At 41.7% G+C, this 16,997-nt stretch overlaps 1 protein-coding gene and 1 pseudogene across 3 annotated transcripts in view; both read left to right on the top strand.

The window, feature by feature from the left end:
• Positions 1-805: 805 nt before the first annotated feature.
• On the top strand, positions 806-9,617 carry LOC134480276 (zinc finger protein 844-like; annotated as a pseudogene).
• Positions 9,618-10,353: 736 nt separating this feature from the next.
• The window catches only part of LOC134478907 (zinc finger protein 431-like), a 30,048-nt gene continuing 23,404 nt past the window's right edge, over positions 10,354-16,997 (top strand). Inside the window, exons 1-2 of one of the 3 annotated variants that reach the window (XM_063268206.1) lie at positions 10,354-11,147; positions 12,330-12,497. In XM_063268206.1, coding sequence (XP_063124276.1) covers positions 11,145-11,147; positions 12,330-12,497 — 171 coding nt within the window. In that variant the 5' untranslated portion in view covers positions 10,354-11,144. The remainder of the gene's footprint in view (positions 11,148-12,329; positions 12,498-16,997) is intronic. The other 2 variants (XM_063268204.1, XM_063268205.1) reach the window with 2 other exon arrangements.

Genomic DNA, 16,997 nt, shown 5'->3' on the forward strand with positions numbered 1-16,997 from the left:
GTTGACTGGCCTGGTTATCTGGGTTGGAGCAGGCCTCCTGGGAGGCAGGCAGAGCCATACAGTGGGGTGCAGTGCAGTGCACCTATCCTCACTTCAGGTCTAGGTACAGACCAGAAGGAGGATGGAGCTCCCATAGGGCAGGGCAGAGCCCATGACTAGTGGGCTTGCTAGGGTTCCAGCAGGTGGAGATTGGGGGATGTCCTATGTGTGTGTCTCAGGTTAGAGAAGACCTCTTAGGAGGCAGGTGGCATTGTGAGATGGGTCACAGTGCACCAATCCACGACTGCTGACTCATTGCACAGACCATGCTGGCATCCAAATCAATGAGATACACCTGCTTCTGCCTCCTGAGTGTTGGAATTAAAGTCATGAGTCATGAGTCAATACACCCAGATTACCCATCATTTATGTAATTAGTATTTGTTCATACAATTTCCCTAATGTGTACCTAGTACTGTTGATCTGTTTGCTTCTCTCTCTCTCTCTCTCTCTCTCTCTCTCTCTCTCTCTCTGTGTGTGTGTGTGTGTGTGTGTGTGTGTGTGTGTGTGTGTGTGCACGTGTGTGTATTAACTGGCATTTCTTTTGCAAGGCTATATCCTACTCAAAGAACAAGGGAATGACAGAGATGAACATCATTTAGTTTTCTTCTAAAATGACCTGGCAATTACATAAGACTTCTGCTTAGGAAATAAGTGGTGGATACATCAGAAGTAAATTGACTATATTGTTATTGAAGTATACATTTATTGTGTTGGCAGTATTATGCTTTCTCTTGTACACTTGGATGGGATATTTTAGAATGCAATGACCTATGAGGATGTGCGTGTGAACTTCACTCAGGAAGAGTGGGCTTTGCTGGATCCTTTTCAGAAGAGTCTCTACAAAGATGTGATGTTGGAGACCTACAGGAACCTCACTGCTATAGGTATGACAGTGAATTTTCTTTCACTCTTTAAAATAAGGGCACTACTGTTTCTTTGGTATTGATGTTTTTCTGTAATATCAATTGAGAATGAAGAATAAAGTGAATAAGTTAGACATTGTTCTAAGATTCACTGAAGATACTAACTTAAATTTTGCCTAATTTCCAATAATATATCATACATTTTCTGGTACTGTATTTTAGGTTACAATTGGGAAGACCATACTACTGAAGAACATTGTCAATGTTCCAGAGGACATGGAAGGTAATTTTCATGTGCAAGTTGATATGAATATGCCTCTGAAGAAATTTTAATGCGTTCTGGAAGTTTAAAAGAAAAGCAACAGTGTAAAAAAGTTCTGCTTTAAGTATATCAGTGATTATTAAATTCACACAAAACCATGTACCTCAATGTCAGGTATCTGATTTTCGTTTGCAAGGCATTCTTTTAAGAAAGAAACTGTCTTAACAGATATCACCTTGGGTATCATAGTCCCTTTAGAGCTATGCTGAAGAACTGCCAATCTGTTTAGTCTCATACCACTCATATGGCAAAAGGTTAGTCACACTGAGTAGGTGATAAATATATGTCTAAATCTTATAGTATCTGAACAGTCCATGGTAAACCTAGGGTTCCTCATATACTTGTAGTAACATTGCTAAGCTTAGTGAGAGGGGCAGTTTATGAGTATCAAGAATGTTGATGTCGAGAAAACTTAATCCCTATACCACGTGTGTATGAGGAACATAGTCTGAATGCAATGTGTTTTCCCAATTTGTATTTTATTTGTTATTCCTCTTTTTAAAACAGATATATATTACGTCACAATGGATTCAAGCCTTATGAGTATAGGGATATTGAAAGAAACAAAGTACCTCTCTTTCTCTCCTAGAAAAATTAGAAGATATATAGTAGCCCCTACATTTAGTAGACTTTCTGAGTATGATACAAGTTTACAACTGGTTAGTTTTCCAACCTAATTGGGAATTCACCCATAAATTCACACTGCGAAAAATCCCTGTGGGTACTAGGAATCTGGAAATTATTCTATTTGCACTGGTCCACTTTCGAAATGTAGTATGGTTCATACTAAAGGAAAATTTATGAATTCAATTAGTGTGGCAAAGCTTTGAGTTATTCCTTTTGCAAATATGTGATGAACTTAATAGAAAAAGGATGCTATAAATGTAAGCTATGTAATAAATGCTTTACCATCACAGGTATCTTCAAAGACACAAAACAACCCAAAAGGGGGGAACCATGAATGCAAAAAAGTGATAAAACATTAACATCTGATTCCTCTTTACCATTAAACCAAATTGTAAATTAATTCATACAGATAAACAGATTCATCAGTGTAATGAATGTGGTAAAGCTTTCACATGTGCCAATTATCTTTTCAGGCATAAAAGAAGTCATTCTGGGGGCTCGGGATTTAGCTCAGTGGTAGAGCGCTTACCTAGGAAGCACAAGGCCCTGGGTTCGGTCCCCAGCTCCGAAAGAAAGAACCAAAAAAAAAAAAAAAAAAAAAGAAGTCATTCTGGAGAGAAAACCTTTGAATATACTCCATGTCGTAAAGCCTTTGCATATCAGAGTCACCCTTAAAGGAATGAAAAAATTCATACTGGAGAGAAACCCTATAAATGTAATCAATGTGGTCAAACCTTTGCACATTACAGTCATCTCTGAATACATAACAGAACACAAACTGGAGAGAAACCCTATGAATGCAACCAACATGGTAAAGCCTATGCACGATACAGTCATCTTCAAATACATAAAAGAACACATACCGAGGAGAAACCCTTTGAATGTAGCCAGTGTGGTAAAGCCTTTTAATCACAATCATCTCCCAATACATAAAAGAACGCATACTGGAGAGAAACCTTATGAATGTGGTCAATGTGATAAAGCCTTTTCATATTACAATAGTCTCCAAGTACATAAGAGAACACATACTGGAGAGAAACATTATGAATATAATCAATGTGTTAAAGCCTTTGTATGTTACAGTCATCTCCAAATACATAAAAGATCACATACTGGAGAGAAACCTTACAAATGTAATCAATGTGATAAAGCCTTCTCATATCACAATAGTCTCCAAATGCATAAAAGGACACATAAAGGAGAGAAACCATAGGGTTGCAATCAATGTGGTAAAGCCTTTGCACGTCATAGTCATCTCCAAATACATAAAAGAACACATACTGGAGAGAAACTCTATGAATGTAACCAATGTGACAAGCCTTCGTACGACATATTAGTTTCCAAGTAAATAAAAGGGCACACACTGGAGAGAATCCCTATGAATGTCACCAATGTGTTACAGCCTTTGCATATCAAAGTCATCTTCAAAGGCATGAAAAAATTCATACTGAAGAGAAACCTCATGAATGTATTTAATATGGTGAAGCCATTGCCCTTTTATATAGTCTTCATGATCATAAAAGTGTCCATACTGGAGAGATTCTATGCATATAAGCAATGTGGTAGAACCTCTGTGTTATGAGTCTACTTAGGACCACTACAACTCCAATACCTAGTTAATGCAGATGACAAGAACTTATGTAATCAATCTGATCAATCAGGATTGTGGAATATACTCAGGAGCTCACCTGCAACCCATGTTATGAATCTTTTAATTTCGAAAACCACAAACATATGTGACAAGTTACAGATACTTTTTTCCACCACTCAGCATTTAGGGATAGGGGCTTTCTTTAAATAATTGCACAATATCAATGGATATAGAATATAGGTTTTACCATCTAACCAATCATATCCATTTGTTCTTTTGCCATTAGGAATAGTCATGTTTTGTGAAAGAAAAGATGAATGACAGAAGCTGTTCAGCTATTGGTAATTCTCCAGCTCCCCTAGAACCTAGGAACTTTAACATAGTTTCATTCCATGATTAAATAGAGTCCAACAACAAAAATGCAGTACTTAAACACATTTCTTTTGCTTGTTCCCAAAATTTGTATATCATAGTTCTCTACAAATACATGAAAGAACACATCCTGGAGAGAGACCCTATGAATATAAGCAGTGTGATAAAGCCTTTTCTGGCAGTGGCCATGCAGGGACCAGAGTATGCGTGTGTTTCACTGATAGGATTCTCCTGTGGCAAGGCCCATAGAAATCTCTTCCCACTTAACAAAGACCTGGGGTGAATTCAGTAGCCTCTTTGCTTATAATCTAGATCATGTGTGCTACAAGCTCTCCTTGCTTTTACTATGCTATTAATACTCAAAAATGTTTGTTTTCACCTTTCAATCATGGGTGAGGCTGGGTTCATGTAGGCTGAAAGCTCTATGAATGATTCTGTGTTTTTCTCAATACTCTTTCAAGGAGTAAAGGCCTCCTCTCTTCTCTTTGTCTCTGTTGATCCTCCAGATGCGACCATTAATCCTGAGTATTTGGGGACACATAATCATGTCCCTAGAAAAATAGCTACAGTCACACTGAGTAAGCCTGTGGCAGTTGTAGAGAGCAGTGGGTCCTGCTTGCATAAGTGTTCTGAGGACGCTATGGCCAATAAACAGAGACTTAAAATTTGGAAGCTATGGCTGATCAATAGAAACTTAAAAATGGTTCTTACAAAGATGGTATCCAATTGATAGATGCTTATTAGGAAACATTGCTTGGTAAAATGAGCACATCTCTATGTGCAATTAAGAAAGTATTATGACAAAGGGATGCTATTTGATGAATGGACTTATACTCACAACTGTTTAATCTGTCTCACCTTGCTTAACTCAATAACCAGGTGCCAGCTGGGTATGTGCTCATGTCCACAGGATATTTCTGGCTGGATATTTATTTTTGGCTTGCTTTAATTGTGCTTTGTAGTGCAAAATGAGGTTAGGGAGTAATTGACCTAGCAGGAGATGGGAAGAGGGAAGAAAATCTACTGGGGCTTTTACAGTGATGGGGTTTTTATGATGCTGATGTTATGATTTCATTTAAGCAGAACAACCAATGATATCACTGCTCATGGGAACAGGCTTGTGAGTGTATAAAGAAAAGTGGGTCGAGCTATTCAGTGCCACTTGGTTGAAAGTCAACAGGCAGTCAAGAGTCATCACTTTTGCCAAGACCATACATCCATCCTCAGGTTCCAGAACCCCACCAGAGATGGACTCCAGCACTTCTCACAGCACAATTATCTACAAATACATAAACTAATACATCCAGAGAGACAATAAATAAATGTCAACAATGTAGTAAAGCCTTTGCATGTAGCAGTAGTCTTACAAAATAGGAGAAAAATCAAACTGCAGAGAAATTCCATAAAGACAGTCAATGTGGTAACGTTTCCTAGGATCTTCATACAGGGGTAAAACCTTTAGTGTATGATCAGTCTGTTAAAGCCTTTGTATATCTCAGTAGTCTTTGAAGTCCTGAAAGAACTCATACAGAGGGGAATCTATGACTATAAAATATTTGGTAAGATCTTTTAAATCACTGCACACACTATTAAAAGATTAAGAGAAATCTCTTTAATGACAGCATACATTCAGCTCTGGCAAATACTCAAATAAGAGCTGGCTGAGAGTAGATTTTATTTTCCACCTATGCTGTCACCCTTAAGTCTCTTTTAAGTTCAGGCCCCAGGTTACGTTTTGAACAATTTAAATATGGACTAGGGACCACAAGTGTAGCCACTTAGATAAACATTTACACAGCAAATACTTTATTTCTTAAGTACACCAGTGCCTTGAAAAGATTTCTTTGGTCAAAAGCAATACCGTGTGGAATACCATGCCACTAAATAAGCCATTCTAGAAGTCCATGGATAGTGGTTTTGGCAGAAGCATTATGTGCAGGAAAGGCAAATTCATAACCAGAATAAGTATCTACTCCAGTAGGAAGAAAACATTGTCTTTTCCATGAAGGAAGTGGTCCAATGTATTCAACCAGCCACCAGGTTCATGGCTGGTCACCTCGAGGAATGGTGTCATATCTGGGGCTCAGTGTTGGTCTCTGCTTTGGCAGATCTGGCATTCAGCAGCAGCTGCAGCCAGGTCAGCCTTGGTGAGTGGAAGTCCGTGTTGTTGAGTCCAAGCATAACCTCCATCTTGGCCACCATGTCCACTTGGTTCCTGTCCCCATTGACCAATGATAGGATTGGCGGGTAAAAGAGTCTGACTGTCCACAGAACATGTCATCTTATCTACTTGATTATTGAATTCCTCCTCAGCCGAAATCACCCTTTGGCGAGCATTTACATGGGACACAAATATCTTTGCCCATTTGGAGAGATCCATCCACATACTTTCCCAGATGTCTTTCTCACCAACTTTCCAAATTTGATCTTTCCAAGTCCCTGACCATCCAGCCAAACCATTGGCTACAGCCCATGTGTAAGTGAACAATCATGTACATTTGGCCATTTCTTTTTTGGCACAAACTGTAATACCAGGTGTACTGCCCAAAGTTCTGCCCACTGTGAAGATCTTCCTTCACCTGTATCTTTCAGGCTTGTCCCGGAACGGGGTTGTAATGCTGCAGTTGTCCACTTCCAGATGGTGCCTGCATAACATGCAGAGGCGGCAGCAAACCAGGTCCTAGTCTTCTTCAGTCAGCCAATCATAGAGAACACCCCCATAAGGCTATAGGTGCATGCTTAGCAGCAGATGGTATTGTAACAAGAGTAGAAACCATAGGCTTTTGGGCAACTTCTTCGTGTAATTTGCTTGTGCCTTAAAGACCTGCTCAGGCCCAATCACATATACACCACTTCTATGTGATAACAGACCGCTGCAGTCCATGTCCTACTTTCTCACTTGGAGAGTCTGATAACACCCAGCTCATGATGGGCAGTTCAGGTAACATGGTAACTTGGTGTCCCATTTCCAAATGTTCAGTTCCTACTAGTGCCTAATAGCAGGCCCACCGCTGTTTTTCAAAGGGAAAACAGTTGTCCGCAGATGATGGTATAGCTTTGCTCCAAAATACCAAATGTATCGTCTGTGATCCATCTACAGAGGCCAGCCAGAGGTTCCAAAGGGCAACTCTATCTACCACAAAAACCTCGAGTACCATAGGGTTTGCTGGATCATATGGTCCAAGTAGTAGGGCAGCCTGCACAGCAGCCTGGACCTGTTGAAAAGCCTTCTGTTCCAGGTCCCACAAAAGGCCAGTGGCTTTCCTAGTCACTTGGTAAATGTGCCTGAGTAACACACCCAAGTGAGGAATGTGCTATGTCCAGAATCTAAATAGACCCACTAAATGTGCTTCTCCTCCTATTGATGCCAGACAATGTAATCCTCTGCTACACATGTGGCTGGAATCAAAGGTCCCTCCATTTGTATTCTTTGATTGGTGGTTTACTGCCTGAGAACTCTGAGGTCTGGTTTGTCAATATTGTTGTTCTTCCTATGGGGTTACAAACCCCTTCACCTCCTTCAGTCTTTTCTCTCACTCCTCCATTGGGGTCCCCATGCTCAGTCCAATGGTTAGCTGCCGTCATCCTCATATATCAGTTGGGCTTTAGCAGAGCCTCTCAGAGACACCCATATCAGGCTCTTGTCAGCAAGCACTTCTTGGCAACAACAATAGTGACTGGGTTTGATGTCTTCCTAGGGATGGATCCCCAGGTGGGGCAATCTCTGGATGACCTTTCCTTCAGTCCCTGCTCCACTCTTTTTCCCTGTATTTCCTCCTGTGAGTATTTTGTTCCCCTTTTTAAGAAGGACTGAAGCATCCACATTTCAGTCTTCCTTCTTGACCTTCATATGGTCTGTGACTGTGAATGCCAATTTCTAAGTATATCTATCGCAATTATACATTCTGGAACTGGGGATATGACCACAGGATGTGTTCAGGCACCTACTGGACCTACTGTGAGTCAGGCATCAGTCAAAACTCCATTCAACCCCTGTCCTCCATAAGCCCCTACTTTAACTGGAGGGCCATAGCATTTCTTGGGATCTCCTGGGATCAGAACCAGTATCTGATAGACCCTGGAAAGCCTGATTATTTCCTTTCCCCAGTGTACAGTTACCCTTGTAAAGGGCTGTAGGTCTCTCTGGGGAAGAACTGGAAAGAGGCTAATAGCAAAATTTTTAGGTGTTTTATCAAGATCCTTCCTCTGGGGAACCTGGCCACCCCTTCATTCAAGGGATTCTGGGTCTGCAAACCTACTCAAGTCTGGAAGTGGATTTACTGGCCAAGATTGCCTTTTGCCAGGATCCAATGTAGCCTCTCTTTGATTTGTTTGAGAATTTGTCTGCTTATAGAGATAAAACAGATATGAGAACAGTAAACAGAAGCAGTAAGCTTCTTATCTATTTCCTGCCTGGAAACACCATGTCTGATTAGGCACTACCAAAGGTCCGAACGAGTCATGCCATTGTAAATTTCACCTCTCCTGTGCTGATCATTATAGGCTATGTCATTATAAACGTTGTTTTGTCTACTCTGACTAGTATAATAACTACGTTCGCCTTGTCTCTTGCCATTCAATGCTGCCACCTGGCCCGTGGCAGCATTGAATTCAATTCATCTAATTGAGCAACATCTCCAACCCTAAGGTCTGGCACACAGAAAAGGGCAAGAACAACACTTTTCAAATGTGTGGTGCCCCTCTCACCAGTTTGCGTCTTATAGGATTCGTGAAGGGCATATCTTCTGGGCCTTCCCATTGTGGAGGATTAGGTTTTACACAACCTATCTACTCTAGCATTGCAATTTCCCTGAGCCTTGAGACTTCATCTGGGTTCAGGTAAACTGCAGCTACCTCTCACCTGGTAGGTCTGAGACAAGCCTGGGAGAAAAGCAGGAAACAGAGGACAAACACTGTGGAGCACAGTTGTTAGCTGGGACATCGTCCTCAGTGGAAAGGTGGAAAAACAAAACAAAAACCACGCATGCACACACGGCTATAATACTAAAGATCTATTAATGAACAGAACTGATAGAATGAATCTCTGTATGCATGTTGAAAGCGGATTTACTAGAATGTCTCACTAACAGTGGCTGTCTACCAAAGGAAAGTTGAAGAATCCAGTGTGGTTCAGTCTATGTGGCTGGATGTCTGTCTATCTTCAGTATATACCAGAGTTTCAAAGAAGTAGGCTTTTTTTTTTTTTTTTGGTTCTTTTTTTTTTTTTTTTTTTCGGAGCTGGGGATGGAACCCAGGGCCTTGCGCTTCCTAGGCAAGCGCTCTACCACTGAGCTAAATCCCCAACCCAGAAGTAGGCTTTTTAATGCCAGAAAAAGAAAAGGAAAGAAGAGGGGTTGGGGATTTAGCTCAGTGGTAGAGCGCTTGCCTAGGAAGCATAAGGCCCTGGGTTCGGTCCCCAGGTCCAAAAAAAAAAAAAAAAAAAAGAAAGAAAGAAAAAAAGAAAGAAAAGGAAAGAAGAAAGAAAGAAGAAAAGGCAAGAAAGAACTTGCTAGCCAGAGGTAAGGTAAGTAGACAAAGAGAATGAGCTAACATCTTTCTTTATATATGTAGGCTGTCACTAGAAGCTGTGGGCTAGAGTAAAGGTGGATCTTAACAACTCAAAAAAATCTAGATTAAAAACGGGTTTTCACATTTTAAAAGCTATAATTAAGAGAAATCCCCACACTGTACCCAATCTCTTTCAGTTTTAGTAAATTCTACATGTAGTCAGTTTGAATACAAAGAATAGCCAATATGTAAGACAAGACAGAAGAACTGAGAAAGACATCCCCCCGCCCCATCCATTGCAAGCAAGTAGAGAACAGGAGTCGTTTCCAAAGGAATGATTTCCTTCAAGAAAATAAGCCGTGGGATTTTACTGAAGGAGTCTGGCTATGTTCACGTATAGGTTTCCCTGTCCCTGTACATGCCACGTTAGCCATCGTTGGACTAACGATGTGAAAATTCTAATAAATCTGCTTTCAACCTGCAGAGATTCATCCTATCAGGTCTGTTCATCTAGAGAACCTTTACTAAAACAGTTCTGTGTGTGAATGTGTGCTTATCTTCCCACTGAAGAGGATGTGCTGGCTAACAGTAGTGTTCCTCAAGGTTTGTCTCCCAGGGTTCCAGTACCTACCAGTGAAAACTAGCTGCAGTTTACCTAAGCCCAGCACGAAGGATTCAACCCATGCCAAATTAGAGTGTTTTCAGATTTATTGGGGGCAATTCTCTAGTGGGCTCACTGATCCCAAGGATAAGAGTTCACTAGTCCCAAAGAGGTCAGAGAAGTCGATATGGGGAGTAAGGATAATGAAGGGTGGGGAGAAAGAGAGAAAGAGTGAGCAAGGCAAGGAAGGAGAGAAAAATGCAGTAATGGGGGGGTGGTGAGAGGGAAAGTGGAGGGAAGAGAAGGAAGGATGGAAAGGGGAGGGGGAGGGAGAGAGAAGCGGAGAAACAGAAAGACAAAGAGTACAAAATTTCTGGATTATATAGGAAGAGCTTCTGGGGAAGGGAAAACTCTGCCCCTGCGCTGGAAAGTTCAAGGTACAAGGTGGGGTATGCCAGACAGGCCCTGTTACAGGTGGGGACTGAGGAGTGCTGGGAGAACCTGGAGGCCCAGACAGCTTTGGTGTGTTAAATATATGAAGGTCAGCTGATTGTCAGGTCTGAATCCCAACAGCCACAAAGAAAACTCTTGTTTTCTCAAATCTCCCTTTAAGTGTTAATATCTTGGGCACCCTTCCACTTGTGGGACAGATTAATAACACCACTGCAAGTTGAGTACCAGGGATTATGCAAGCTGTATACCTTGATTCCAGGAAGAGGAAGGGAAAGAGACTACTGAATGTTGTGAGCTGAGTGCAGGTTGAAGTGAGGACCGGGTGAGCACAGGGTCACCGCCCACGAAAGGGAGGAGCAAGCAGCTGGGCAGTGGTAGTTGGCGAGGTGGGTCCTTCCTAGGGCTGGGCGGGGAGACAGATGAGTAGGCTATTGGAGGACAGGCACAAGTGCTACTGAAATGCAAATCCCTGTAGATCTGGAAAAGGTCTGGCCCTGGGCTTGATGCTTGGGTCTGGAACTGTGAATCCTCACTGTACCTTCAGCTCACTCTAACCCTTAAGGAAGTGCTCAAGTCACTCAAGACGACTGGCCAATCAGAGTCTTACCTGGACCTGCCAATCAGAAGGGAAGGCGGGCTTTTCCGGGTGCCTTGGTGTAGTATTCGCGTAGTAGCTAAGCCTTCTTAAATGGTCCTGGCTGCTGTGCTCTGTGTCCTGTGTTTGGATTCTGTGAGGCATGTTCAGGCAAGCTCCGAAGTTGCGACATGGTGAGCACAGGGTCACTGCACACAAAGGGGCAGCGGGGTGGGGGGCGGGCGGGCGGGCGGGCAGAAGGCAGGGGATGAGCAGTGGGAGCTGGTGTGGTGTGTCTTTCCCGGGGCTGAGTGGGAATGGGCGGCTCCCGTGAGGTCTTAGCCACTCACTAGACCCAGCGGCAGTTTCTGAATAACTTCCCTGTAGGGGCTGCAACTGTGCAGAGCATTTGGCTTGTGTATAGCAAGATCCTTGGCGTGATCCCAAACTCAGAAGCCTAGTTTCTACAAGTTCTGTTGTTAGCATTTAACATTAAGGTGTAAGATCCATTTGGAGTTATTTTGTGGAGGTTGTGGAAGGCATCTCATGTGCTGGGTAGCAATCCAATATCAAGCTGTAATGTAAGAGTAGAATTGATGATGTAAAGGATTTGCTAAAGGTTAGGAGATAGCAAGGCACACCAAGTAGAATTACTTAGCTGAGAGAGGACTGCCTGCAAAACACCCCACGTGTAAGTAGTAAGCTAACCAAGCCTGTTAGAGATTAGGATGCTAGGATACACAAGTTTGTTCACCAGGATTGTCCAGAAATATGGCACCAGACCCTGATTTGCAACCAGCCACTAGGCCCCTCTCCATATCAAAGAGCAGGCCTCTAACAAGCTGATCAGTGGGGCATTACAGGATCACAATCAACAGTAAGGCCTGGTGTGCCCTAAAGGTTTAGTTTTCTTCTTGAGAAAAGCATAGTTCGCCACACGGGCCAGATGACACCCGGTGACAACCATTAGAAAAGGTAAAACAACAACAAAACACTGTTTTATTGAGTGCTGCCCTGATCAAGCTACGCTTTCCCTCCTTTTCCTGAGGTCCCCGTGTTTGAGCTTCTTCTGAGACTCAGGGACATGTTTGGCAGAACCAGTAACCATCTAGGACCTAGTCCTTGGGAGGTTTCTCTGGGTCCCTGGATATGGAGATCAAACAGCTCCCCTAAACCCAGGAATATGCTTGGGGCCAGGGCATTTGGGAGGGGTTGCTTAAGATTCTGAGAAAACAACTCTTGCCAGTTGTGGTTTGCCCTGAAGTTTTCGTATTTTGATGCTAATTCCACTGCCCCTAGGACAGCTGCCTAGTGGTACACTCAGAACTCAGGTGACTTCACCACAACCACTTCCCCATTGAATCTGTCAATTACAGGTGAGGGGCAGGTACAGGATAGAAGGAGGCCTGTCATTGGAGGAGAAGGAAGGATGGGCGGGAGAGAAGTTTGAAAGAAGAGGAGGAGACCAGGACAGAGAGGAGGAGAGAGGAAAGCTGGAGAAGCCATGGCAGGTGATGTTAAGAGTCTGCTCTGTGTATTTACAGGTTGTTATCAATGTTCCTAAGGGATGGATGGTACCGGGCTGTGTATGTTTAAGTCGGCAATTATACCTTACCAATTGGATCTAAGATTATTGTGTTGTGTGTTCTATATGTGGGGGTTTGAGTGTAGGAAAGTGTGCGGCTGGGATGTGTTTCTCCCAAGATACCTATCGGGATAAAAGACCAACAATACCCTCTTTATATTTACAATTTTACAACAACACTTCCCACCATGTGGGGCTATGGGTGCCAAGGCCACTATAGGCTTGGTAAGGAATATTTTTTAAATACGCTGAGTTCCTTGTGCAGTACTGTTTGATTAGACTTTTCCTGAGCGTGTCCCATTATATGATGTTACTGCTAACTTCATAGTTTAATCTTTCTGCTGACTTCATAGATGTCTCCCCTTTCTTTCCATTTCCCTCATGTAAACCATATACAAGGTGACATTCTTCTTAATGTCTTAGCTTAAGACACCCTCACCCCCACCCCAGCTTTCATACTTTCTAGCTTCTCCTTTTCCTATGTTTTTCTTCATCTGAGACCTTCCACTTAGGACACTGTCATTAACCTACTGTTTTAGGGCACTGGTGTACTTAAGAAACATCCCGGAAATGTTTGCTGTGTAAATGGCCTATCTAAGAGGCCAGACTTGTAGCCTCCAGTTTATATTTAAAGTGTTCAAAACTTATCCTGGAAAAAAAAATGGGCTGCGGAGATGGCTCAGCAGTTGAGAGCACTGACTGCTCTTCCAGAGATCCTATTCTCAGAACAACATGGTGACTCACAACCATCTGTAATGGGATGCTCTCTTCTGAAGTGTCTGAAGGGAACCACGGTGTACTAACATATAAATAAAATAAATACATCTTAAGAAAAAAAAAACTTGGGGGTTGGGGATTTAGCTCAGTGGTAGAGCGCTTGCCTAGCAAGCACAAGGCTCTGGGTTCGGTCCCCAGCTCCGAAAAAAAAAAAAAAAAGAAAAAAAGAAAAAAAAAATACAACCTGGAACCTGAACCTAAAACAAACTTAAGGGTGACAGCATACATGGACTGTAAAATCTACCTAGGCTAGATCCTCTTTTAGCATTTTAGACCCAGCTAACTGGATCTTTGCTGGTCTTTGCTACTTTGTGGTTTCTTTTTCTCCACTTTTAATCCCCCTCCTCAGCCTCCCTTCCCCCCCACCCTCGTTTCACCCCCTAACACCAGATAGGAGAGAAACAAGGATGGAGGAGAAAAAGATCCTTGAATCTAGTTCCTTGTACTCGACTCAGCAGCATGAGTCAAACAGTCTCTGCTGGGGGTAGTTTAGATGAAAAGCCAAGAGTTAGATTTGGGGGGACTGCTGGTTAATACAGCTGCCTCGAGTTTGTTTTTCATAATTTTTATGCCCCAGAGTGCCATAGAAAGCAAAGCTACAAGTTAACAAACAATTCTCCAAAATATGCACAGAATATAGGGATGAGGTTATGAGAATCATCCTTTGGCAATACTTGGTTAAAATCCTTTTACCTTTCCACTATCAGCAGTCACAGTGAATGGAGTGATTCAGGGAAATTCAGTTCCAGAGTCCAAAAGGAGTTTCTGAGATGCAGAGGTTTCTCAGGTGTGCAGGGTGGGGTGTAGGTGGGCAGGGCAGATTCTACATCATTACTAAAATCCACATGGCATCATGTGGAAGCAGACATTAAGTTATTCTTCAACCTTCGTTTGTGTGTGGGTTCGGGGGGCTGGGTTTGTGTGAGATCACACAGGGGCATTGGGAGCCCCAGAGCCATAACCCTCCTTTCTTACGACCTTCACACAGAGAGCTCGAGAGCGTGGGGTCAGTAGTGGCCGGAGAGTCAGAAATATAGCAGTTTAGGGGTCAGTTTGAGTTATTCTTGTGGGAGTTGGGCCGTCTGTGTTTTTTCCATTTGAATACACATGCAATCATAGGTAATATTGATCAAGTTCATTTTTCCTGGCTGAGTTTCCTTAGGTCTTTTGATTAAAACTTGACTATAATTTGGGGCTTATGTTCTTGCCTTTTTTTCTCTACATCTCCTTTTTTCACAAATGTGCTAAAACTTTTGATCGTTGTAGCTCTTTGATAAGTACAGATGGAATCTCCATTGTGCCAAAATGTGTACTATTTCTTCGTAATCCTGTTGATGATTCTGAGGTTTTTTTCACATGGCAAATAGCTTTGAAATCAGGTGTCCTATTATATATTATTAGATGTTTTCTTTATATTTTGAATTTTGCTGCAAATTGAACATACCCAACATTCCTTTTTTAACATCACTATAATGTTGTTGTTTACAGTTATATAACTTGGTAAAAGATATTCTACATAATAATTCATTTAGCAAGCTATATAGTATGTGTGCGAAACTGAAACTGATATGAAATAATGTCCAAAGCCATAGAAAGAGGACTTTAGTGTAGACTTTAGTGACACAGAATTCATCCTTAGGGTCACGTAGACAAGGTCTTTATAAGTATGACTTAATTGAGAAAGCAAAAAGAGTGAAAATAAAGCATGGTCCAGAATTGGACAATAAATCTGGATGTGACACAGGATTGTGTCTTAGCACTAAAGTCTGATAGCAGTACGTTGGAATTTTCCATAGATACCTACTAAAACTAGTTAATACTGTGTTTCTATAGTTGATATAAAATTGTGCATGTTTAACATATGTATTCTGATACATGTGTACATAATACTTACACCCAAGCAATCCCCATCCTATGGAGTGTTGTATAGGAATCGAGGCTCGTGCCCAGACAGACCACACCTGGCCAGTACGGTTCCATGTGAGAGACTTTCATTGGTGCTGGGGATGGGGGATGCACAAAGGAGGGGAGGAGACAAAGGAGGAAAAGAGAAAGAAGGGGTGAAGGTCAGGAAGGGTTGGCTTTTTATTTGGGTAGGGACATAACTTCTTGCAGACAAGGGTGGGAGATAGACTAGGAGGACACTGGAAATATATGACAATGGATGCACAGGTCCCTTTTCACCTCTGGGTGACGTCACTGCTATCGCTGGGTTTGGAGACAACCTGCAACCATAAAGCCGATTCCTCATACCAACACTTACTTCTCATAAAAATGACAGAATTGCCATGGATCCCAGCAGTCTTCTCAGTATAGTTTCCATGCACTTGAAATTGGTTTTAAAAAGTACCAGAATGCTCATGTTTCTTGCAGTTGTATTCATACTTGCCTAAATATGAAAATAACATCAATGCTCATTTGTTGAGGACAAGCTAGGTGCCTCTAGGCGACCTAGGGTGCCTTGGGTTAAAGGAGTGGATAAAGGATTATGCACTTGTAAAGACTCTCACAGTCAGTGCTTTATTGGTCATAAAACAACATGTAATTATAGCTCAAGCATTATCAACCCATTTCTTTCTCCCATATAATTTTAACCTTTAATGCACTCTTATTATCAGATGGATATTGGAGCTTGAACCATGATGTCAACATTGTAGGTAGCACTTGAAAATGAAGGGTGACCAAGCCAGCTCACTCAGTCAACAGGGTCTCAAGGGAGGGAGTGAGGATTGAAAGGAAAAAGAAAATTAGACAATATATAGCATGATTCTAGCCAGTGCTGAGGCTGAAGCGGGTCTATTTTTCCCAGTCTGCTTTTCTACCATTTTTAGTACAAGCAAATGATAAGGTCAATTCTAGGTCAAGGAACAAACAAGGCACAAAGACCTGTGATCATTGTTTCTAGGGGCTCATTAGTTTAACAAGAGAAAAGGAATGTTACTAGCCCAAATGAAAATATTCTTACCTGAACCTATTTCCTAAGTCCTAGTCCATGGTCAAATTCCTGCCAAATTCCTATAGAAGGGCAGAAAGCAGAGAATCCAGCTGAAACAATCTCCTTCAAATGTTTTTTTTTCCTAATGTTTATTTAGAACATTAGGTGGAGAAGAGAAATGAAATATCAAGCTTTCTGTAGCAAGAGTTGTTATAGATGAGAAGCAAATGTGCTATTGTAGTATGCTATAAAAATGCAGAAAGTGGCTTTATTTGGATGGCATGAGAGCCCTCTGCCAATGAGTCATACTGCATGAAGAAGTAAAAACGAGGTTAAGAAACAGATTGAAGGTGTTGGAGATTTAGCTCAGTGGTAGAGTGCTTGCCTAGCAAGCGCAAGGCCCTGGGTTTGGTCCCCAGCTCTGAAAAAATGAAAAGAAAAAAAAAAAAAAAGAAAAAAAGAACCACATTGACTGTTTTGGTTGAGTTTAAATAGTAACGATAAATTAGAGTTGAACAAACATGTAAAAGTCTTAGATAACTGACTTGGCTCTTTGTTTTCTCTGCCTTCAGTAACTTAGATGGTAACACTTTCATTTTTGCTTTGGAGAAAGCGTTTAAACATTTAATATTTTTATACATTGGTTTATTTAGGCTTAATGCATAATATAGTTCATGTAGCGATTTTGTGCAACATCTCATTTATTTCTGTTTGAATAGTTATTGAAACATTATTTTTTCTTAAGAA

The sequence above is a fragment of the Rattus norvegicus genome, chromosome 9, assembly GCF_036323735.1.
Source record: "Rattus norvegicus strain BN/NHsdMcwi chromosome 9, GRCr8, whole genome shotgun sequence".
NCBI lineage: Eukaryota > Metazoa > Chordata > Mammalia > Rodentia > Muridae > Rattus > Rattus norvegicus.